Below are 20,565 nucleotides of genomic sequence, written 5' to 3'. Positions count from 1 at the left end.
TTTGGCAAGGCATTTCATTGATTTGGCCACCCAGGGGCTTGGAAAAATCTGGCTTACATATCTGGCCCAGTGGCTAAAAAATTGGGATACATAGCGGCCTTATGGGAGACCCATTGGACAAGGACTACACTCAATGTGATTTTCAAACACGCACAATAGATCTGCCTATTTTTTCCCCATATATCCTTCAAGCATACATGGGCCGATAAGCTGTTGACTGTCTGGAGGGGCCAAATAAGCAGCTTTTATCAGCCCATGTATGAACAGTTTGGGCCCCCTTGTCACTGCTTCAGGCCCAACCACGAAGGCCAGCTGCACAGACTGGGAACCAATGATGTGAGGTGTTGACTGTACCTGTGTGTGTTTGCCACGTCTTATCCCTTGGCTAATAAAGTAAAAACACAAATACAATAGTTTTCTGCACCATAAGGAAAACTTTATTTTTGTAAAGCATTTCCATTACTTACAGATTTCATTTTATTCCTTCAGCGCAGAAGGAATCGGGTTAATTGAGTGAACCATTGTCTCCACATAGAACAATTCAAGTCACGTGACATCACCAATTCTCGGGACACAATACTATCTCTTACTGTACATTTGTTTCATTAGCAAAAAATCTGTAACTGTACAAAAGTCGCAGGGTGTGAGGAGAAGTATTTTACAAATGCAGGAAAAATAACAGTTAACCCCTTTAAGTACTGCAGCAGCCAGCGGAGCCTTGTTTGGCCCAAAATCCAATTACATTGTAGTGTATGCTGCAGATGTGACTGGCGCTACAGAGAGGTTACCTGCTAAACCCACTTTAAATTTTCAATTTCTAAAGACAAAAGAATTATACACAGCAACTTTAACAAAAAATTTAAAAAAAAAAAAAATTTACATTTTATATTACTTTCTCTACAATTTAGTTTTTTTACAAATTAGTTGGGCTTCAGCCCATACCATTAGCACCAACGTGATCTTAAAAAGCTACCGAGGGATGAAATATAAACTCTGTACATGCCAACAGACCAAAACCATAAAGAATAGAGGCAGCCATGATAAAACCAAGAGAGGTACGTAGTTTGTGTCCGATGGCGTACTAAAGCATGTGTGTAGGACACTGCTGCACCTCACAGCACTGATCCTGAACCTGATTGGCTCACACTAATGCTGCCAATGGTAGCGCCGCAAAAGCATGAGAGCCACAGAGAAAAGATCATGCCTTGGAGGTATTTATGTAAGTGCCATACATTCCAATCCATTCTACATCACAGACAGCAAATTAGTATTGTGTTTACCCAATTACAGCTGGGTACAGTAACATTTATGCTAACTAACTGCACAGATGTGTCAGTTTCCAGGTCCAAAGGTGATTCTTTTTTTTTTTAATTTAATATACATTTCTATTTATATCTCACTGTCCCTTTTCAAGATATCAAAATGCTAAGAAACCAAACCCTTTTTGTACTGTAATCGCTCTGGGGCCGGAACAGGTTTCTCTGTTCTGCAATTAAGTTTACATTACAAATATACATTTACAAGAATGCAAAAACGAGGATGCGTCCATCTTGGGCCTCTTAGAGGAAGATCAGTGCTCTCCATTGGTAACGGAGATGGGCACGGCTTCAGCTGCTGGAGGGATTCTGGGGACTTTCTTAGCAGGGCTTGGGAAATGCTGTAATGGGGAAAAGGACATTATACATGTAAATATCCAGGTCAGTTTATCTCAGACTTTCTAACAAAAAGGGTAACTTCCCCTTTACATAAGAGACCAACATTTGTTAGCACATGGATTGTACAGTAACATTTCAAAAGGAAATTTACAGTGGCAATAATACAGAATGAATATGCTATTTAAAGAATAGGCAAAGCACATCCCTTATTTATGGGGCTCACATTGCCTTTTAAAAAGTGGCTTGATCTGGCTATATATATATATATATATATATATATATATATATATTATATATAAATAGATAGATTGGACAGAGATAGATTAGACAGATTAGATATATGCAGGTGTGATATTGTATTGTATTAACCAAAAACTTTGCATTACAAACTCAGAATAAGTTGAATAACGGTTCTTTTTTTAAAGAGCACTATCACCACACAATATCCCCCCCAAAAATACAAGGAAAGGCTCCAATAATGGGAGTTATTTGTTTGAGAGAAGGCATTATTCCATATTAGGAGATGGGTTGGGTTTGACTAGTGGAAATACCTCATTAGCGGTGCTTGCGTGAACAGATTCAGGTGCAGCATCTAAAGGGCCATCGTTCATCAGTGAGCTGCGGGCATAGAACCTCCTGTGCTTCTCATCCACACGGACCAGATACCAGGTACCTGGAAACAGGTCATCCACTGACCCCTGAGGAATATAATTAGCTGGGGGAAAAAATACAAGAAAACAAATTTAAAAAAATGCCCGAGCATTACAGGGCTGTAGCACAATAAATACAAAATTAAAACTTTTGTTGTGACGTGGAAACTACAAAGTAAGCTTGTTATACCAGTTAGGACCAGCTTAATATGATGCTGCTTATGAATACATATAATAGTAAATATATGCCCTTGGCTTAAAGATAAAGCAGCCTAGATAGTTCCTCACTGGTCACATTAGGGACTCCCCTTAACATGTAAAGCAGTTTATCCTGTGCAACGAGTCTCCACACCCCAGATAATGTGTGTAAAATCATACAACAAAGACCCTGTACTGGGAGTCCCCCTCATCCCACCAACAACCTGTTTATCATACCCTATTAGTTGCCAAGAAAAAACTTAACAGACAAACAGTACAGTCTTATATTTAGCAATGTGTATGCTTTAGAATTGTCAATAGCCATTTTGTTTAGTAATACGTGTATTGTAAGTCAGTGCGCAAGTGTTTAATTAATATTTACTAAAATTCTGAATAAAGGGCCCTTAGCACTACAGTGGCCCCAAATAATACTTTAGGAAGACAACTGAGCAAAGGGGGTAGGAATATGGTCTTATGATAAGGCCTTATCTTGCCTAGCCTGGTGTGTACCTAAATGGTGTGTGTCTTGTCGCAGCTTCATGGTGTCAGCAAAGTTGCTGGGTGAAACATTCTTTCTTGAGTCGAGTCTTGCTTTAAGGTCTGACAAGCTGGATGTTAACTTGTCCAAGGAAGAACCTAAAAAGCACAAAAAAGCCCATGTAACTAAACATTAGTGTACATCTGGAACACAACTAGAGAAAATAATCATTTGATTGGTGACTGATAGAGAGATTAGATCCAAAAATAGTGCTAATGTGACTGAGATGCAATCTTTTTACACAAAGCGGAGAACAAGCATGGCATGTCCTTAAATTTGGCATCTTAAGGTACCCACTTGGTGCATGGGTTGGACCAGCTAGGCAAATGCAGGAAGCACAGAGCGAGAGAAGGCACACACTACAGCATTGCAGTCTATAAATACCCAACTATTCAGTTAGCCTTTGGTTGTAAAAAGCAAAGGTAGCGCAGAATAACTCTAATGTGTATAATATATATATATATTCTGTTTTTACCAGTGACACCAAAAGAGAACCTGTTATATATTTGCTTTGGTGTATACTGGCTCCTATTATGTATCCTTACCTGGCATAGCATCCTGGGAGACTCTGAGTGAGTACATGGTGGCAGCAAAGCCTGAGCCATAGGAGAACACACCAATCCTTTGCCCAGCCAGTTGCTGAGGAGAATATCTGAGAAAAAGAGAGATCACAATTTGAGAAACTACAATAATACAGGCAACGGCAAGGCTAGTCTGACTGATTAAAATGTGATAAATCCAAAAATAAAGGATAATTCTAATTTTCCAATATAAAATGCAATGATTTTGAAGTTATTTGTAAATGCAGTTGTTATTGAAAGCAGTTCCTGTCTGTCCCTTTTTATTTTCTGATTTTACTGCTGGTTGTAGCAGCATCCAGCTCTCTTCCATCCAAAACTCCCAATTCCCACAATGCCTTGTATGCTTTACAGCTAACCTTTTGGCTTCTGCTACATTGATCAAATCAGAACCAGCAGTGCAAAAAAAATATGACAGACAAAAGAACTGGGGTATGAAGAACAACATGTCTGACGTAAATTACATTTTGTTTATCTTATAAAAAATTTAAGCAATTTACGAAGCTGCAATGGATAATTTTATATTATGAATTTAAAGGGGTCATTAATTAATGCACTCCGTTAACATGGTTAGATTACAAGTATGGGTTCTCTTCTCTAGAAACCCATTTTTGGCAGACAAGGTATGAAGGTCCAAATGACAGAAAGACCCCAGGTCCCAAGCATTCTGGATAACAAGTCCCATACCTGTACAATTACCAGCACCACAAAGAACTGTCTCAGTAAGCACAAAAAGGAGGGTTTCAGGTACCAACCTTACTACATAAACATTCATGTGTTTTATATACAGATATACATATACTTACTGTGCAAGTACAGAGGCAAGGCATCCATACACAGATGGTGTGTACATATTCCCATTTTCCCTAGATACCAGCAAAGATGCTTTAGTCTTATCATTGAAAAGCTCTGTGCTGGCCTTTAGAAATGCCTTTTCTACATCTCTGTCAAAATAAGTCTCTTCCAGCTTTAAATCCCTGAAAAAATGTAAATGTGAAAAACCTAAGTGAAATATCTGAAAATATAGAAGAAATATAAGTGCAGCACAATACTATGGAGTTACTTCTAGTTTATTAATGTCTATACTATAGATTAGGAGTTATAACAGTGCTAGGGCTGCCTTTCTTACTGCTGTTACAATAGAGCCCTCTCCTGCACCACAAGTCATAATACATCAGCAAAGGTTGGATGTTGTAGCTAAATAGTAGTATAAAAAAAAAAAAAAATTATATATATATATATATATATATATATATATACACATATATACATATATACATACATACACATGCCTAGACAATGCCTCTCATAAGAGCAGTTCAAACCTGCACCAAGTGTTAATGGAGTCCTTCTATTACATACTAATTGGAAGTGTTCATAGGAAAGCCTCATTCTTACCTAAATGAATCCAGGCCAACATACATCCCACTCTCCATATCTGGGTCGGAATCACTAATGAAGTCATTCACCAGCAACCGTGCTAAAGATTTCTGGACAAGTTTGCAGTATGGCGAGTGAAAGATCATGAATCCAAAGTCATTCAGAGTAAACGGTTTATCAGTTCCCTCTGGAACAGGAAAGCAAATTGTAAATCACACAAATGTAACAGCTGCATACAATGTTTTATGGAAACATGAATGGAGCAACTGATTTTTGTAACAAACCTTTCTGCCACTGGGCATGGATTTTCTTGCGATAAGTAGTGTAACAGTGATCTAATGCGCTGAGGTAGCACTGTATTGAAAGCTTTCCATCTACGACGGGGTATTCCGATTCCATATCTGGCTTATAAAAATCATAGGCATGTTGCATGTGTGTTCCGCGCAGTCCTGGAAAAATCAAAGGGCAATGTAAAGATAGAAAAACGAAAAACAGCACTCTGAAACCCAAAGTTCCATTATGAATCAGCCGGTGTTTATGTATAAGGTGTGTGTGTGTGAGAACGCTGATCAAGCATATCAGAACAGCCATTCTAAATAAGCAGAAAAGGGATTTACACTGTATATCCATCCCCTCCCAGGGCTAGATTATTTAATAAGTACATCTCACACATAATTTTGAGCCATATTTAAAAAGGTAATTTAGGAAATAATGGGAAAAACACAAACCTCTTTCAAAAACTAAAGTGGCATTCGGCCCCACAAGCATGGCAACAGCTCCGGCTCCTCCGGTTGGCCTGGCACTTCCTGTGGCATACACAGCAATGTCTCCAGCAACCACAAGCGCATAGCGTCCTATATTTCAAAAATAAAAAGGATTCAGTTAAACCATTTTAAGTCATTGCCCAAAAAGATCCTTTGCTGCATGAAACAAGTGAGCAAGTGACCCTTATTCAAACAGAAACCAGAAGCAGAAGATGCTGAAGGGAAAATGAGTTAAGGGAAATACAAAGGCATCACAAAATGAAATAGGAGAACAGAAATCAGCCAAATGAAAAACACGAAAGAGGTGTATACAAAGCACTCAGAAGATAAATGGTTAGTAGGAGGATTTATGCAGCAATATTTGGGAAATCTGTAATGGTACAGTAACTATGTAGGGAAGTTTGTAAAAACTAATCTGCTTGGGTGAAGTTTGTAAACAGTAATCTGCTTGGCTGATGGTAAAAAAGTGTATGCATCTATTACCATTTAGCCCCCATGGCTGTAACTGAATCTAGGTTTCCTCCAAAACAAATGAATTCCCTGAGCACCTCAAAATGGGACAAGTATCTAAACTGGCACTGAGAAACAATAACATTAGTATTGTGTAAAAATTAAGATGGCCGTACATTGGCTACCAACTTGTCCATTCTAGATAGCATTGAGAGCTCACTAGCCAGTGCATGGGGACACAATGGCAGACTGCCTGGCGATTATCTGGTTGAGGATCAGGCAAATTTGAAAATTCCACCAGGTGTGCAGTGCATTTGGCTGTGCAAGCAGTCCCCTCCAAGGGCGAAGGACAAAAGCAGTGCAAAATGTTTTGACAACAAAGAACATCCAAGCTCTGGCTACATACCTTGAACAAGATCAACATTCTGGAGACAACTCGTTCTGTCTGACACATACACTTGCCCATCCCTACCAGGCACAATATATACTAATAGCTATCCCTTTATCTGTTCAAATCAATTGAAGGTTACTGTGTACCTGGAACATGTTTGTCTGTATATATGCATTTATACATGAAAAGAGGACCTGCTTTATTACAAACCATGGGAAATGTTCTTAATAGACAGCTGTAGCAAAACCCCCATTGTATAAAAACATTATTGTTGATGTAGCTACAGCAGCCTATAACAAAAGGCTACCTCTCATATGTATAAATGCAAAATGTGCAGGGAAGGACACACAACAGCAGCTGTGCCAAATCACAGGGCACTCTCCAGGTTTAAAATTACCCAATAGAAGCCAACCAAAAAAATGCATTGTGCTTACCATCCCAAGAACTTGATTCCACCCAGTTGACGGCATTGAAGAGAGCTGCCGTGCCTCCGTAACATGCATTTGTTGTGTCGATGCCTTCCACGTCGGTGTTACCCGAATCTTCAAACAGTTGCATGAGGACAGTCTTAACAGATTTGGACTTGTCAATGATTGTCTCTGTTCCCACCTCCAGTCGGCCAATGCAGTCGTAAGACAGATTGTTCCTCTCCATTAACCTTTGGACCACTGTGAGACACAAAGAATTGATGTCTTCTCTGTCCGAGCAGAAGCCCATCTTACACTGCCCCAAGCCGATGGTGTATTTCCCAGCGCTGACTCCATCGAATTTCTCCAGCTCTACTTGATCGACATACTGGGACGGAAAGTAAATCTCTAGAGCAACGATGCCCACATCTTTGGGCCAAGAGCTTTCACCGTTTGGAGGAAGGGATCCAGGCATGATGGCTGACCTTGAAAAGAAGAAGAAATTAGAGATCAATGACTACAAAAAAGACACTTCTACTGCATGTGGAGGCTGGGCAGATAGGGCACTATAGAACCAATATGGTGAAGTCCCAGGTTGGCTCAAAGCAACCAATCTGCTTTATGAAAATAAGGTAGCCTACAGCACAGTAACCTAGTGTGGGGTCACTAGGCTCAGGAGTATTTATTGCTAATACCCTCATGTCTAAACTCATGCACGGTTATTGGTCACACTTTAAGCAGATGCTTTACAGCAACAAATCCTTACTGTTGGCAGCCTGGGGTTTGCCTAACTGGAAAATACTATTAGAAGAAACATAATATCAGCCTTAGGAGATAAGGCTTCAACTTCTTAAAGGGGCAGTCTTTAAGTTAGCTTTCACTATGTTATAAAATAGCCAGTTCTTGACAATAGTTCAATTGGTTCTACATTCGCCATTCATTGCTGCCTCTTTCGAGTTTTTAAACAGGGGTCCCCAACCCAGAAAGCCGAAATAAAACTATTGCTCCGTGAGGCCTCTGTTTTGTTGCTTCTTATTACTTTGAAAGATAAACATGAGAAGGCCTGAACAGAAACCACTCTCATTCAAACCACTGCCTGGTTGCTAGGGTAAATTGATCCCCAGCAACCAGATAACTGCTGAAATCCCAAACTAAAAAGCTGCTGTACAAAAAAAAAATCTAATTAATTCAAAACCGATAAGTGTTTTGCCCACGTTTTACTAGTGCACTGAAATATTTGGTCATCACACTAGAAAAGGATACAAAATTCTATGCTAATAGCAATGAGCAATATCCACACCTATTTATCTGTCACAGAGCTAAAGCTCTCAGCAATCCCTTAGGGTTCCAGCACCGAGGATGATTTCCAGCTTAAAGGGCGGACAGCAAAGTGTTTTCAATTTCCCCTCTATTGATCTTAATGGCAAAAGCCTGCATTCTGCTGGAGCCGCCAGATTATGGAACATTACACATACGCCACAAATAAAATTCCATACCAGACTTCATTTGCAATATACTGCACTTTCAAACACCTCATACCATGTTTTTTCCCCCCAATAAAACTCTTATATCCTTGGGTGTACTTAATATAAGAAGCCATTACTATTAATTAGCTTTACATTTGATTTGGCAGATAGTGGATATCCTAGGAAAGAAGTAGTAGCAGTAATTAAAGCCCATTATATCTAGATGGAATGTTGCCAGTTGTAGTTCCCAAACTGCTGCAATTTCCAGCATCCCCTTAGCAGGTTAATTAATAGGGTTAAGCGCACAGGCTGCTGGGAGGTGTAGTTAAACAGCAGGAGGGGCTCAGGTAACAGTTCCAATTGTGACATTTCTACAGGGCAGAGGGTAGATAAAAAGGTGCCCCTGGTAACAACGAAAGGCAGTCAGACCCGAAAACCCTCCCCAACAGATGAAGGGCGGCAGGTTGGACATCCCCACCTGAAAATAACATTCAGTTATGTCTCTGGTTATGTTATCTTCCTTGCCAAGCCCAGGGACCCCCATGAAATTCCCTCTGCCCTAGCCCACCCTTGGGGTCTCTCTTACCGCAGACGGCACCAAGCCAGCTCTTCGGTGTCCAGAGCAGTCACTTTGCTGGGAGGTCACAGACACATGTCTCAGCAATACAGAAACTGCCCGCGCATGCGCTCCAAGCGCAACTGCGGTATCTGTAAGCGGAGCGAACGTCCGCCATCTTTGATATGGGTACACCAGTATCTATTTATCAGCCCTATCATTGGAAAATGCGCAAAAAAAATGAAAAACAAAATACGTTTCGGTTAGTATTTACCGACCACCAAGGCCAGGTTGTCGCGTTTCCTAGTGCTTCTAATTGCGCGGTTCTCATGCCCATAATAAAAATGGCTGACGGGTATCAATCACATGACAACTCTTGATGTTAATTAAACGCCCCACCCTTAAATCACCAGCGAGATGAGTTACTCGCCATACCGCGCATGCGCTGCCAGTCTGCAGGGGACTTAAAAACCTAAGCGTTCCCTAATTACCCAGGGGGCACTGGGAGTGGCACCACAGAAGTCTGCCAATTAGGAAATAGCATTTTCATTCCCTAAGCTTGCAGCCTATGTTAGTAATGTTTTTATATAGATCTGTGAGCAGGCGACGGGATTTTAAGCCGATGGCCATTTAAACCGTTATATATATTCATTGATAAACATCACTGCTTTTTAAACCTGTGTATTGTGTATAGCCACCTGTTCAGTGGTTCTGACTCTAGAAACAATGTAGCAAAGGGAAGTTTTCCTCTTGGACTGTTAATCACTGGCTTCTGCTACATTGTTTCTGAAGTCAGAACCAAAACGGCCAGACAGACACAGCTTTCAGTAGCAATTACATTTTAAAATCACTAAAATTGTTTAATAAATGTATCCATGCAAATTGCTACAATTACATTTGTTTGATTTCTCTTTGATTCGGAGGCAACATCCCTACAATCTGCTCCTGCAACTATCGCCCCTAATGCTGTCTGGTTAGGGGGGCTGCCTTCTCAGGCTCCACAGAGCAACAACTGTGTTCAGGAACAGGAGGGCAGAAATCAGCAATCTGTGGTCTCTTTCCTACTATGTTTGGGGGCCCACAATGATTAACCCACTGGTCACCTAGCCCCCTGGCAGAGGGTAGTTTTGCCAGCTCGCCCCTTTAAATCTGCCCACATACTGACTCCACATTCTACATAGCCAATAAGCAAGTAATTCAGATGCATTCTGCAGACTGAACTGGTTTATGGGCAGCCAGGCAGCAAGCATCTAAATGAATTGCTAATTAGCCATGTAGGATGTGAATTCAACATGTGGCAACCCTAATGGAGGGTTTGTAGATAGTAGTCAGCACAGCACCTTGAATCTGTTTTGAAATAGTGCAGGTTCCCCAATGGCCACTTCCTACCGGTATTTCCCAGCAAGAACAGTCAGAACAGCACCACTTGTATTCTTGATTAAATGCCTTTATTGCACACATCTTTGGGCATTACAGCAACATTCAGGCCGCATGAAACGTTGCGGTGATGGCCTGAGATGTGTGCAATAAAGGCATTTAATCAAGAATACAAGTGGTGCTGTTCTGACTGTTCTCACCCTAATGAAGAGGCCTGCCAACATGCAGAATGGGGCATGCACCACCAGACCCCTCACCCACCTTGGTCACACCCCATTATGCCAAACCTGCTACATTTTGGAGCCCCCTCTGACAAAGGCAGCAGTACCCCTGTATGGCAGGTAGGCTTTCTCTTGCATTTGAACTACAACTTCCAGTAAAACAGAGAGTTCTGGAGAGAACACATAAACAACTTGCCCCAAAGACAGCAATCACATCTCTTCCCAGCTACAGTTAGCAGCTAGCAATGCACATATGGTACAAACACTATAACCCTCCCATCCTGCAGCCCTCCAGTTGCTGATCCTCAAGAGCTTTAAACACATCCTTTAGTTTACCAGCTGGAAGGCCGGCCTGGACTGGAACCTGTGGGTTCTGGCAAATGCCAGAGGGGCTGCTGTAAGATGCCATAGACCAGTAATCCCCAACCAGAGGCTCGTGACCAACATGTTGCTCCCCAACCCCTTGGATGTTGCTCCCAGTGGCCCCAAAGCAGCTGCTTATTTTTGAATTCCTGACTTGGAGGCAAGTTTTGGTTGCATAAAAACCAGATGTACTGCCAAACAGCACCCCCTGTAGGCTGCCAGTCCCCATAGGAGCTACCAAAAAGCCAATCACAGCCCTTATGTGAAACCCTCATGAACATTTTCCAAGCTTGTGTTGCTCTCCAACTAATTTTACATTAGAGTGTGGCTCCCGGGTAAAAAAGGTTGGGGATCCCTGCCATAGACACTCACTATTTATTGGGCTGGGGGGGCTGTTTGAGTCTCTGTGTACTTGAAATGCCAGGGTCTATTTTAAATCCAAGGCTGGCCCTGCTGGAGTGCAGTTAAATCTGTCAGTGGCATAACTGGAAGATACTGGAACCCAAATGGCTCATTTATTGTAGGGCTTCCCCTTAACTTTGGGCCCTCTAAACCTCCAGTGTAGGGTCTGCTTCCCCTATAGTTACTCCCCTACAGGCACTCAATATGGGGCAGCACTCCCTACTACGTATTTTAAACATACCATTATTTTGGTTATGGCAAAGACATAGGAAACCAGCACCACAATGTCCAGTCAAGCACTTCATAAACCATATAAAGGGCAACAGACAGGAATATATCTGCTACCTGTAACCCACAATGCAGTCATATTACACTATGATAGACTACCTATTACAAATGCATGCTGCAGGGCAGGAGCAGATGTTGCATATTCCTACAGCAGGCAACTGTAAATTAATCAGGAAACAAAAATCTTTTACTTGTTGCACTGCTCATACATGTACCTTGTAGCACTGTTTCCTTTAGGCTCTGCTGTAGTCCGGACATCCCAGGGGTGAAAGGTCAGAGATTTCCATAGGCTGATGTAGCCAGGGTGTCATTCTCACCATTTAGTGAAGTTACAAACCCTTGACAGCCACATGCTAAAAGCTGGAGGGCCACAGCCTGGAAACCCCCAGGCTACAGTTATACACAGCTGCATGCTAAAAACAATCTGCTGACAGGTCCTTTAACCAGGGATGCAACTATCAGAGTGATTAAATTATACTACAATATTGCAGGACAAAACTAATTCTTCAGCACACTGCTTCCATATTTCAAGGCTGCATTCCCTTCCCTGGCTGCTCCCAAGCCAAACAGCATCCAGCCATGCCTTGTATTGGGAGGAGCACCCCTCTATACCCTGGCAAGTGCCTTTAAGTCATTTATTTCAGCAGGAATGCAGGACATGTGCTGCATTTCTGCTAAAATCAATAGATTTAAGGCACTTGCAGGAGTATAGAGATGTGCTCCTCCCAATACAAGGCATGATAATATTGCAAGAGCCACATGGGCAGTTATTTCACCAAGTCTGAGCTGTGCAGTCTCCTCACCGCCCTTTGTATGTATGTATGTATGTATGTATGTATATATATATGTGTGTATGTGTGTATGTATGTATGTATATATATATATATGTGTGTATGTGTGTGTGTATGTGTGTATGTATGTGTGTATGTATGTATGTATATATATATGTGTGTATGTGTGTGTGTATGTGTGTATGTATGTATGTATATATATATGTGTGTATGTATATATATATATGTATGTATGTATGTGTGTATATATGTATGTATGTATGTATGTATATATATATGTATGTGTGTATGTATATATGTATGTATATATGTATGTATGTGTATGTATGTATAATTTTTTCAAATGAAGCAAAAGTCTGAAGGGCTAATTCGCATTTCATGTAGGTGCATGGCAGCATAGAGACAAGTGTAGCCATCAGCAGCATTAATCTACCAGTCAGTAGGCTGCTGGCGCTGCCATATGTTCACCAGTGCTAAAATCACATGTCTCCTGTTACCCCCACCGGTATGTATATTACATGTACAGATGATGGGAAAGGGTTGCCCCAGCGAGCTTCTACACTTACCTGTTTGCGGTGCTATTGCCGGCTGTGCTGCTCCTACAGTCCCACTCCAGATTCTGCCCTCCCTTTGCGCTATAGGGTTTATAACTGTACCATCCCCGGCACAGCCCCGCCGCGCCACCGCACGATACTACTTTAACTCAGTCAGCCTTTCGGCCAATAGGAACCGGCGACGACACCTTGACACTCTTAAACTCCACCTATCAGCGCCCCCCTATAGCCAACCAGCGCTCCTCGCCCGGCATCCTGCTATAGAATGGTGTGAGAAAGTGACGTTCGGGTGGCCAGAGAGCACTAACCAATCAGAAGTAACTCTGCGGTACAGGCAGCCAATGGGAAAGCGCGTCCGATTCCTGGCGAGGTAGGCTGCAAGCGGCGGAGCGAATAGAATGGAAGAGTGAGGGGGTCGCCTGGCAACGAAGAGATGGTGCCTTTGGGTTTTGGGTGCTAGTAGGGAGCGGGGTAGTAGCGATCATGTAAGCCAGGGATCCCCAACCTTTCTTACTCATGAGCCACAGTCACATGTAAAAAGACTTGGAGAGCAACACAAGCACCATAAAAGTTCATGGAGGAGCCAAATAAGGGCTGTGATTGGCTATTAGGGGCCTCTATGCACCCTATCAGCTTACAGGGGCTTTATTTGGTAGGAAATCTTGTTTTTATTCAACCAAAACTTGCCCCCAAGTCAGGAATTCAAACATAACTCTCTGGTTTGAGGCCACTGAGAGCAACATCCAAGGGGTTGGGGAGCAACATGTTGCCCTGAGCCACTGGTTGGGGATCCCTGCTGTACGGCAAGGCTGGGAGTTTAGTCAGAACTTCCTAACGGGGGATAGTCACATTCAGTATTCGTGCCCCAAGGTGGGGGTTGCTGTGTGCTGGCGCTCATACGATTATTATATTTATAATGGAACCGTTGGCTTCAGTCGTAATTGATTTTAATCATTTTCCTAGATAGATAACTGATATGTCTAATTATTATGCATTGAAGTTTTTATGATGTGGTACTATTGTTGCAGGCTTTATGAACATATGTTAGGGATACTGCGATTTTGATGGGGTACTTTTTATTTTTAATGACACTGGTTACATAGCAAATAATTCACTCTACCATTTCAAATTTTATATTTGGTCCAACAAATGTATTTTTAGTTGTAATATTGGAGTGTAGGCGCCATCTCAGTGCATTGTGCCTGAGTCTGAGCTTTCAGCCAGCGCTACACATTAGAACTGCTTTCAGCTAACCTATTGTTTCTCCTACTCCCATGTAACTGGAGGAGTCCCAAGCAGGACTTGGATTTCTTACTATTGAGTGCTATTCTGATACCTACTGGGAGCTGCTATCTTGCTCCCTTCCCATTGTTCTGCTGATCGCTGCTGGGTGGAGGGGGGGGGATATAACTCCAACTTGCAGCGCAGCAGTAAAGTGTGACTGAAGTTTATCAGAGCACAGGTCACATGGCTGTGGCACCCTAGGAAATGGAGAATATGGCTAGCCCCATGTGAAATTTTAAAGGAACAGTAACACCAAAAAATGAAAGAGCTTTAAAGTAATAAAAATATAATGCACTGTTGCCCTGCACTGGTAAAACTGGTGTGTTTGCTACAGTAACACTACTATAATTTATATAATAAGCTGCTGTGTAGCCCCGGGGGCAGCCATTCAAGCTGGAAAAAAGGAGAAAAGGCACAGGTTACATAGCAAATAACAGATAAGTTCTGTAGAATACAATAGTGTTTTATCTGTTATCTGCTATGTGCCTGTGCCTTTTCTCTTTTGAATGGCTGCCTCCATGGCTACATAGCAGCTTATTTATATAAATTATAGTAGACTTTCTGAAGTAAACACACAACTTTTTCCAGTGCAGGGCAGCAGCACATTATATTTTAGTTACTTTTATATACTTTCATTTTTTGGTGTTACTGTTCCTTTAATATAAATATAAAAAAATCTGTGTTTTTGAAGAGCAGATTACAATGCAGGATTCTGCTGGAGAAGATCTATTAACTGATGTGTTGTAAAGAAAAAAAACATGTTTTGCCATGACAGTATTCCTTTAACAACTTAAAACAGTGGTTTCCGATCTAGCCGGCTGTATTGCCCACAACACAGTAACCAGACAGGGAATGGGTCAAAACATCTCACTGTGCAATGCTATCAGGAAGAACTTGGCAAACAACAAAATTTGGGAGTATGTTACACCTGGGAATTCACAGATTTTTACTATGCCGCTGCACCGCCGCCTCTCTCTCTCCCCTGCCATAACTTTGGGCAGTAATGGCACAAGCCCCACCATGTGACTCAGAGAAGACCATGCCTGTCGCTGCTAGTGACATTACCTCCACAAGAAGCGTTCGCCATCCGGTGACACCTGAGAGCCATAACTGACCTGCTTGCTTGCACGTTTCAAGGCAAGTCGAGAGAGATAAATAATGACTTTCTGTTTCTGTACATGGCAATATGTTGGCAAACAGGACTTCCCCAAGTTTAGAAATTCATTGCTCTTGGGTTGGTCATATCATGTCTCTGAAGGATGGGAGGCAAAAAACAAAGTGCAAAGGCTTACATCCTGTGTGTGCAGAGAGCCTGGATGACTTCTGTTTATTTGCATTTACCCAATGAGGCGTATATGCAATCACTAATTGCAGTGTTGGGCAAAGAACCACCGTACCTGTGTGTCCGATTTAAAAAGCAAGGCAACATAAAAGGTGATAAGTCATCTTTTCCCTCAGTCCTGCTCTACACTTGCATGGTTGGTACAGAACACTCCCACAGACTGATGTCACATACATACTCCTGAGTGGGCTGTTCATTAGTCAGGTTGGCTACACACACACACACACACACACACACACACACACACACTGGAAGCCAAACTGGTCATATAGGACCTAAGCTACCTGATCTGCTGAATAATCGGATCATTCAGGAGTCAGGAAGCTGCCCCAGTAATCAGTTTGTCAGGCAGCCGTATGCCAGTAGTGCTCATCAAATTTGCTAACACAAACTGGTCGTAATGTGCATAGTTTTAAGCAGATTCTGATGAGAATTCAGGTCATCTATACACATACACAAATGTTAGCCAGTTTGTGTGTCCTTACAACCACAAGAACTCTATACTTACACCTTATGCAAAAAAGGCATTATGAAGATAAAAAGGAACACTGCCCATTCTGCTGATGTTTCATCAGGTCCACTGGTTAGTGGCTATTGTGTGCCTTGCACCCTATACGTGTGACCTGAGCTGTGTGCTATCCTATCATAAAGATCACATTTTGGCAAAAAGGCTGGTGTGGGGAAAACATTTTTCTGAACTAAATATATGAACTATATGAACTGAATCAAAATGTCAATGTGTAATGGGTGTGACATGTTAAAAGGGAACGCTGTGTAACCTGTTCCTTCAAAAAGTATTAGTAAATATAACTTTTATATGCTGAAATCCAGCTGCAAAACAGTTCTTCTTCTGAATCAGTTTAAATCCTGGCAGGGGAGGAGGGACTAAACCATTGATGTTACAACTTCTCCACAGCTTACAGTCTGCATGCAGAAACTAACCCACAATGCATTGCACTGTGATGTTCCTTTCCTTATTGACATCACGTGTGCAGGGGATTGTGGGATTGGGAGGATGCAGGCTGAGGACAGTTGACTACTGTTACTTTTTTCTTTTGAGTCTCAAAGTAGTCAGCCAGATCAGCAGGGGAACAGGGGGCGGGGCTTAGGGATCTGTTCCAAACCATATTATTACATTAAAAATTATGAAAACCCTGCATATTTATCTTTTTAAAAAAAGTAAAGCCTGGGAAGGGGTGGTGGGAATGTAACAAGTGCATGTTGGTGCCATCATGGAGGGTGGCAATGAGCAGATCAGTATGGGAAATGAGTAGGTCAGGCAGGTGTATGTGTTGCGAGTGGGGACTGAGGACTTAAAAACCTAACTTTGGTTGTGAAATAATTTAGGGAGGGGGGAACAGGAAGGGCAATTACAAATTTACCGGCATGTACACTGCCCCTTCCAGTGACAGATGGGGCAGGCACGGGTGTATAGGGAACGATGGCTTGTTGGGTCAGAACAGGGTAAGTTAGGGTTGGGTTCAGGTTGTTTTTTGGTTGTCACCAGAGTGCCTGCCTGCTGTTTCTTTTTTTATGTTAACCATATGGCTCCCTAAGCTGAAGGTCTGGGGCATGAGCACCTGGACCCACTCCTATTGGGGTAAGAATTCACCTTCACTACAACTACTGCTATTCTGTGATTAATGTGTATATCACTTTTTTGGATGTTTTTTGGTTGTCACTACATACAGTAACTAGTGGCAACTTAGAGGCCACGCCTCCTTGCTCCCACCAGTGACATCAGAGATGAGGAGGATTCCTCTGTGGGTATACAGGTATATGGAAGAAAGGCTTGCCAGGCCAGGCACGGTACGGGTTAGAAGAGGGCAGATTAGGGTCGGCTGTGGGTTGATTTTTTGTTGAGTACACACCACTAGTGGAAAGCTAGGGGCACCAATGCATTGAGGGTACTAGGGTTATTACGAGGCCAGAAACAGCAATGCTGTCTGGTCCCATTAAAGTGTAATTTCTTCCTACATGCTTTTCTTTCTTCCCCGTAGGTAAGGTGCCTTTGTCAGTGAACACAAAAACCCACAAAATAATACAGAACTAGTTTGAAATTCAGTTAACTCTTCTTTTCTGGCCAGGCTCTGCTTTCCACAGCTTTCAGTGAGGTGGAACTACAGTGCACACCGTGGTGTAGTGCTGGGGTCCAAGGTTTGAGTCTAGAAAAGGCTGAATGTAAGGAGTTTGTCTGTTTGCCCTGTGCTTGTGTGGCTTTCTTTTGGGTGCTTTGATTGCCCCTACACCTCAAAATCATAAAGGAAGCTAAATCGACAAGGGACTTAGACTGTAAGCTTCACTGCTGTAGGAAGTGATTGATGTATAATCTCTGTAAATAAGGGGTACGTTATGTAGGGCAGGGCCATAACTAAGGGTTGGCAGAAGAGGCATGTGCCTAGGGTGCAATGGGTCTTCGACCCTGTTTTTGGATCAGCTGCTGAGGCAAGTATCAAGGAGATGCCGAGAAGTGACGGGGTATGAGGGTCAAGTTGCTAAGCAGAGTGCCGGGGGGAATTGGGGAGCATGAGCAGCAGGGTGAAAGTAGTTTTCAATTGGAGGTGGGTGGAATGAGGCTGGTGGGGGGGTCCTGCCTAGGGCCCTCTTATGCGTTGGCTCTGATGTAGAGTTGGGCAGCAGGAAATATTAATTCATCACATTAATCCTTCACTTATTTTGCACAGATGCTCCTTGTTAAGAGCTGAGGGGCCATGACTAACAGTTGCACCGCACACGGGGGCTCCAATTCAGAAGAGTCCAGAAACTCCTTGTTGCCAAGGTTGCTTAGGGTAAAGACACACAGAGCTACTAGTAGCAGCTACTTTTCAAGGCTACTAAAATAGACAGTGCTGATCATTTACTAATAATTGTCTCTTTGTGTGTTTTTGCAGAGGCAGTTCTCAGTATTGTCTATGGCAGGGTATTTTCTGGTGTTTAGTAGCCATGGCAAGTAGCTGCTACTAAGTAGCTCTGTGTGTCTTCACCCTGCTTTAAAACTCTATGCTGAACAAAGGTGAATGTCTCATTTTGGGCTGCAATGGAAAGCCTGTGTTTGCCGGCCACACATACATCATCATTATCTCAGTTTATCAGAGAGCCCGCTGCAGATCTTTGGACCTGCCTCCAGTTTATGTCAGTTAATAGGTTTACCTTGTGGTAATCCCCAAACAAACTGCCTTCTTAAAATGGTTATCTTTTATCTGAAACTAAGCCCAAACCAATCCTATTTCAAGGACCTCTAGTAAAATACAAACTGTTCTGTTGCTGACTGGTAGAAATTGTGTATAACAGCTAGTTTGCCTGGGCAAATTTACCTGGTACCAGGGTTGGACTAGACTGGCAGGACACTGGGAAAACCTGGTGGGACACAGCTCTCGTTGGTCCCACCAACCTATATCTCTCTTTATTGGTACTACCCCCAACCACACCATGATTGTGGCTGCAACAGAGCAGTATAAGGAATGGCGGGGAGGGGTGGCGTGGTGCATCTTCATACCTGTAGTGAGATCAGGATCAGACTTGTTCAGTAAAGCCGGCCTTACAAGGTACGTTAATGGCAAAGACAGAGTTCGGCTCCCCTGTGGGCAACATTACGTCAGAAAAGACCTTTTTCATCAAGAAGAAATAGGGATTGCCACATATAAACACTATACAACAATCAGATTAGTAGGGGGATATGTGCTCTAAAACCTGGTTTTGTCCCTGAGGAAGAGCACAGATTGTGCTCGAAACGTTGGAATTTTTTCAATAAAACCACTTTTTCTTTTGTATCAAGTCCCTGTGTGTGCGGCACTCTTTCTATTATAGTTTTGTTTTTTGACCTGCACCAAGGGCATTTGGACTTGTATAGGGTGTGCTCCACCCTGTATACTATATATATATATATATATATATATATATATATATATATATATATACAGAATATATATATATATATTTCTCCAAAAGATATGTGCACTCCAGCGTAGATCAATCAGCTTTATTAATAAGTTACATCATAGCTCAAACATCAACGTTTCGGTCCGGGTCTAGGACCTTGTTCACTATGTCAAACCCCACATATATATATACATAGGCATCGATTGGACACAGCACTCACTGGACTTAGCACTTTATTAGTGATAAAAAAACAATGTTTCGGTCACAACTCTTGAAACTTTCTCAAGAAAGGTGAGAAAGGTCCAGGAGTTGTGACCAAAACGTTGATTTTTTTGCACTAATAAAGGATTTATTGAATTTGTCCTATGAGTGCTGTGTCCAATCGATGCCTATATTTTGTTACCTACACTTGGCACCCAGGCATTTTTTATTTTAGGAGCGTGCCCTTTTTTACTATGGTAAAAACTAAAGGGGTGGTCCACCTTCAGGTTAACTTTTAATATGTTATAGAATGGCCAGTTCTTAGCAACTTTTTAATTGGTCTTTATTTTTTATTATGTATAGTGTTTTAATTATTTGCCTTCCTCCTCTGACTCTTTCCAGGCTTCAAATGGGGGCCACTGACCCCAGCAGCCAAAAACTATTGCTCTGTGGGGCTACAATTTTATTGTTATTGTTATTTCTTTCTATTTAGGCCCTTCGTTATTCATATTCCTGTCTTTGTTTCAAACCACTGTTTTGTTGCTAGGTTAAATTGAAACCTAGCAACCAGATAGCTATTGAAATTCCAAACTGGAGAACTGTTGAACAAAAAGCTAAATAATTCAAAAACTACCAACAATAAAAAATAAAGACCAATTGCTAATTTTCATTTTCATTTCAGGACCACCATTACTGGTCCAAGTTAATTCTGAGTTAAGTAGGTGTTGAGTTTGACCGTGCACTTTGCTATTATATTATTGGAGGTTTAAAAAATTCTTGTTGGGGCGTGGACTGCATTGGTACGTTAATGTAGTACTCTCTCTAACTAA

At 42.0% G+C, this 20,565-nt stretch overlaps 1 protein-coding gene across 2 annotated transcripts; it reads right to left on the bottom strand.

The window, feature by feature from the left end:
* Positions 1-414: 414 nt before the first annotated feature.
* hmgcs1 (3-hydroxy-3-methylglutaryl-CoA synthase 1) lies at positions 415-13,188 on the bottom strand. 2 transcript variants are annotated; one of them, NM_001126700.1, is given in 10 exon segments: positions 415-1,657; positions 2,207-2,370; positions 3,014-3,139; positions 3,587-3,693; positions 4,426-4,596; positions 5,018-5,186; positions 5,284-5,448; positions 5,728-5,853; positions 7,039-7,496; positions 13,042-13,188. In NM_001126700.1, coding segments are annotated over 9 exon segments (1,563 nt in total). In that variant the 5' UTR covers positions 7,487-7,496; positions 13,042-13,188; the 3' UTR covers positions 415-1,570.
* Between the last annotated feature and the right edge of the window lie 7,377 nt (positions 13,189-20,565).

This window comes from Xenopus tropicalis, chromosome 1 (genome assembly GCF_000004195.4).
Source record: "Xenopus tropicalis strain Nigerian chromosome 1, UCB_Xtro_10.0, whole genome shotgun sequence".
Classification (NCBI taxonomy): domain Eukaryota; kingdom Metazoa; phylum Chordata; class Amphibia; order Anura; family Pipidae; genus Xenopus; species Xenopus tropicalis.
Note: the sequence above shows the minus strand (reverse complement) of the source record. Positions and strands in the feature narration are given on the sequence as shown.

Excerpts from the sequence above, each read along its gene's own strand:
- hmgcs1 (XM_012955776.3), bottom strand. The coding sequence starts at position 7,486 with ATGCCTGGATCCCTTCCTCCAAACGGTGAAAGCTCTTGGCCCAAAGAT. Across the intron at positions 5,854-7,038 it reads GGAATCAAGTTCTTGGGATG|GACGCTATGCGCTTGTGGTT; the intron begins GTAAGCACAATG and ends TTTGAAATATAG. Across the intron at positions 3,140-3,586 it reads CTCCCAGGATGCTATGCCAG|GTTCTTCCTTGGACAAGTTA; the intron begins GTAAGGATACAT and ends TGTGCTTTTTAG.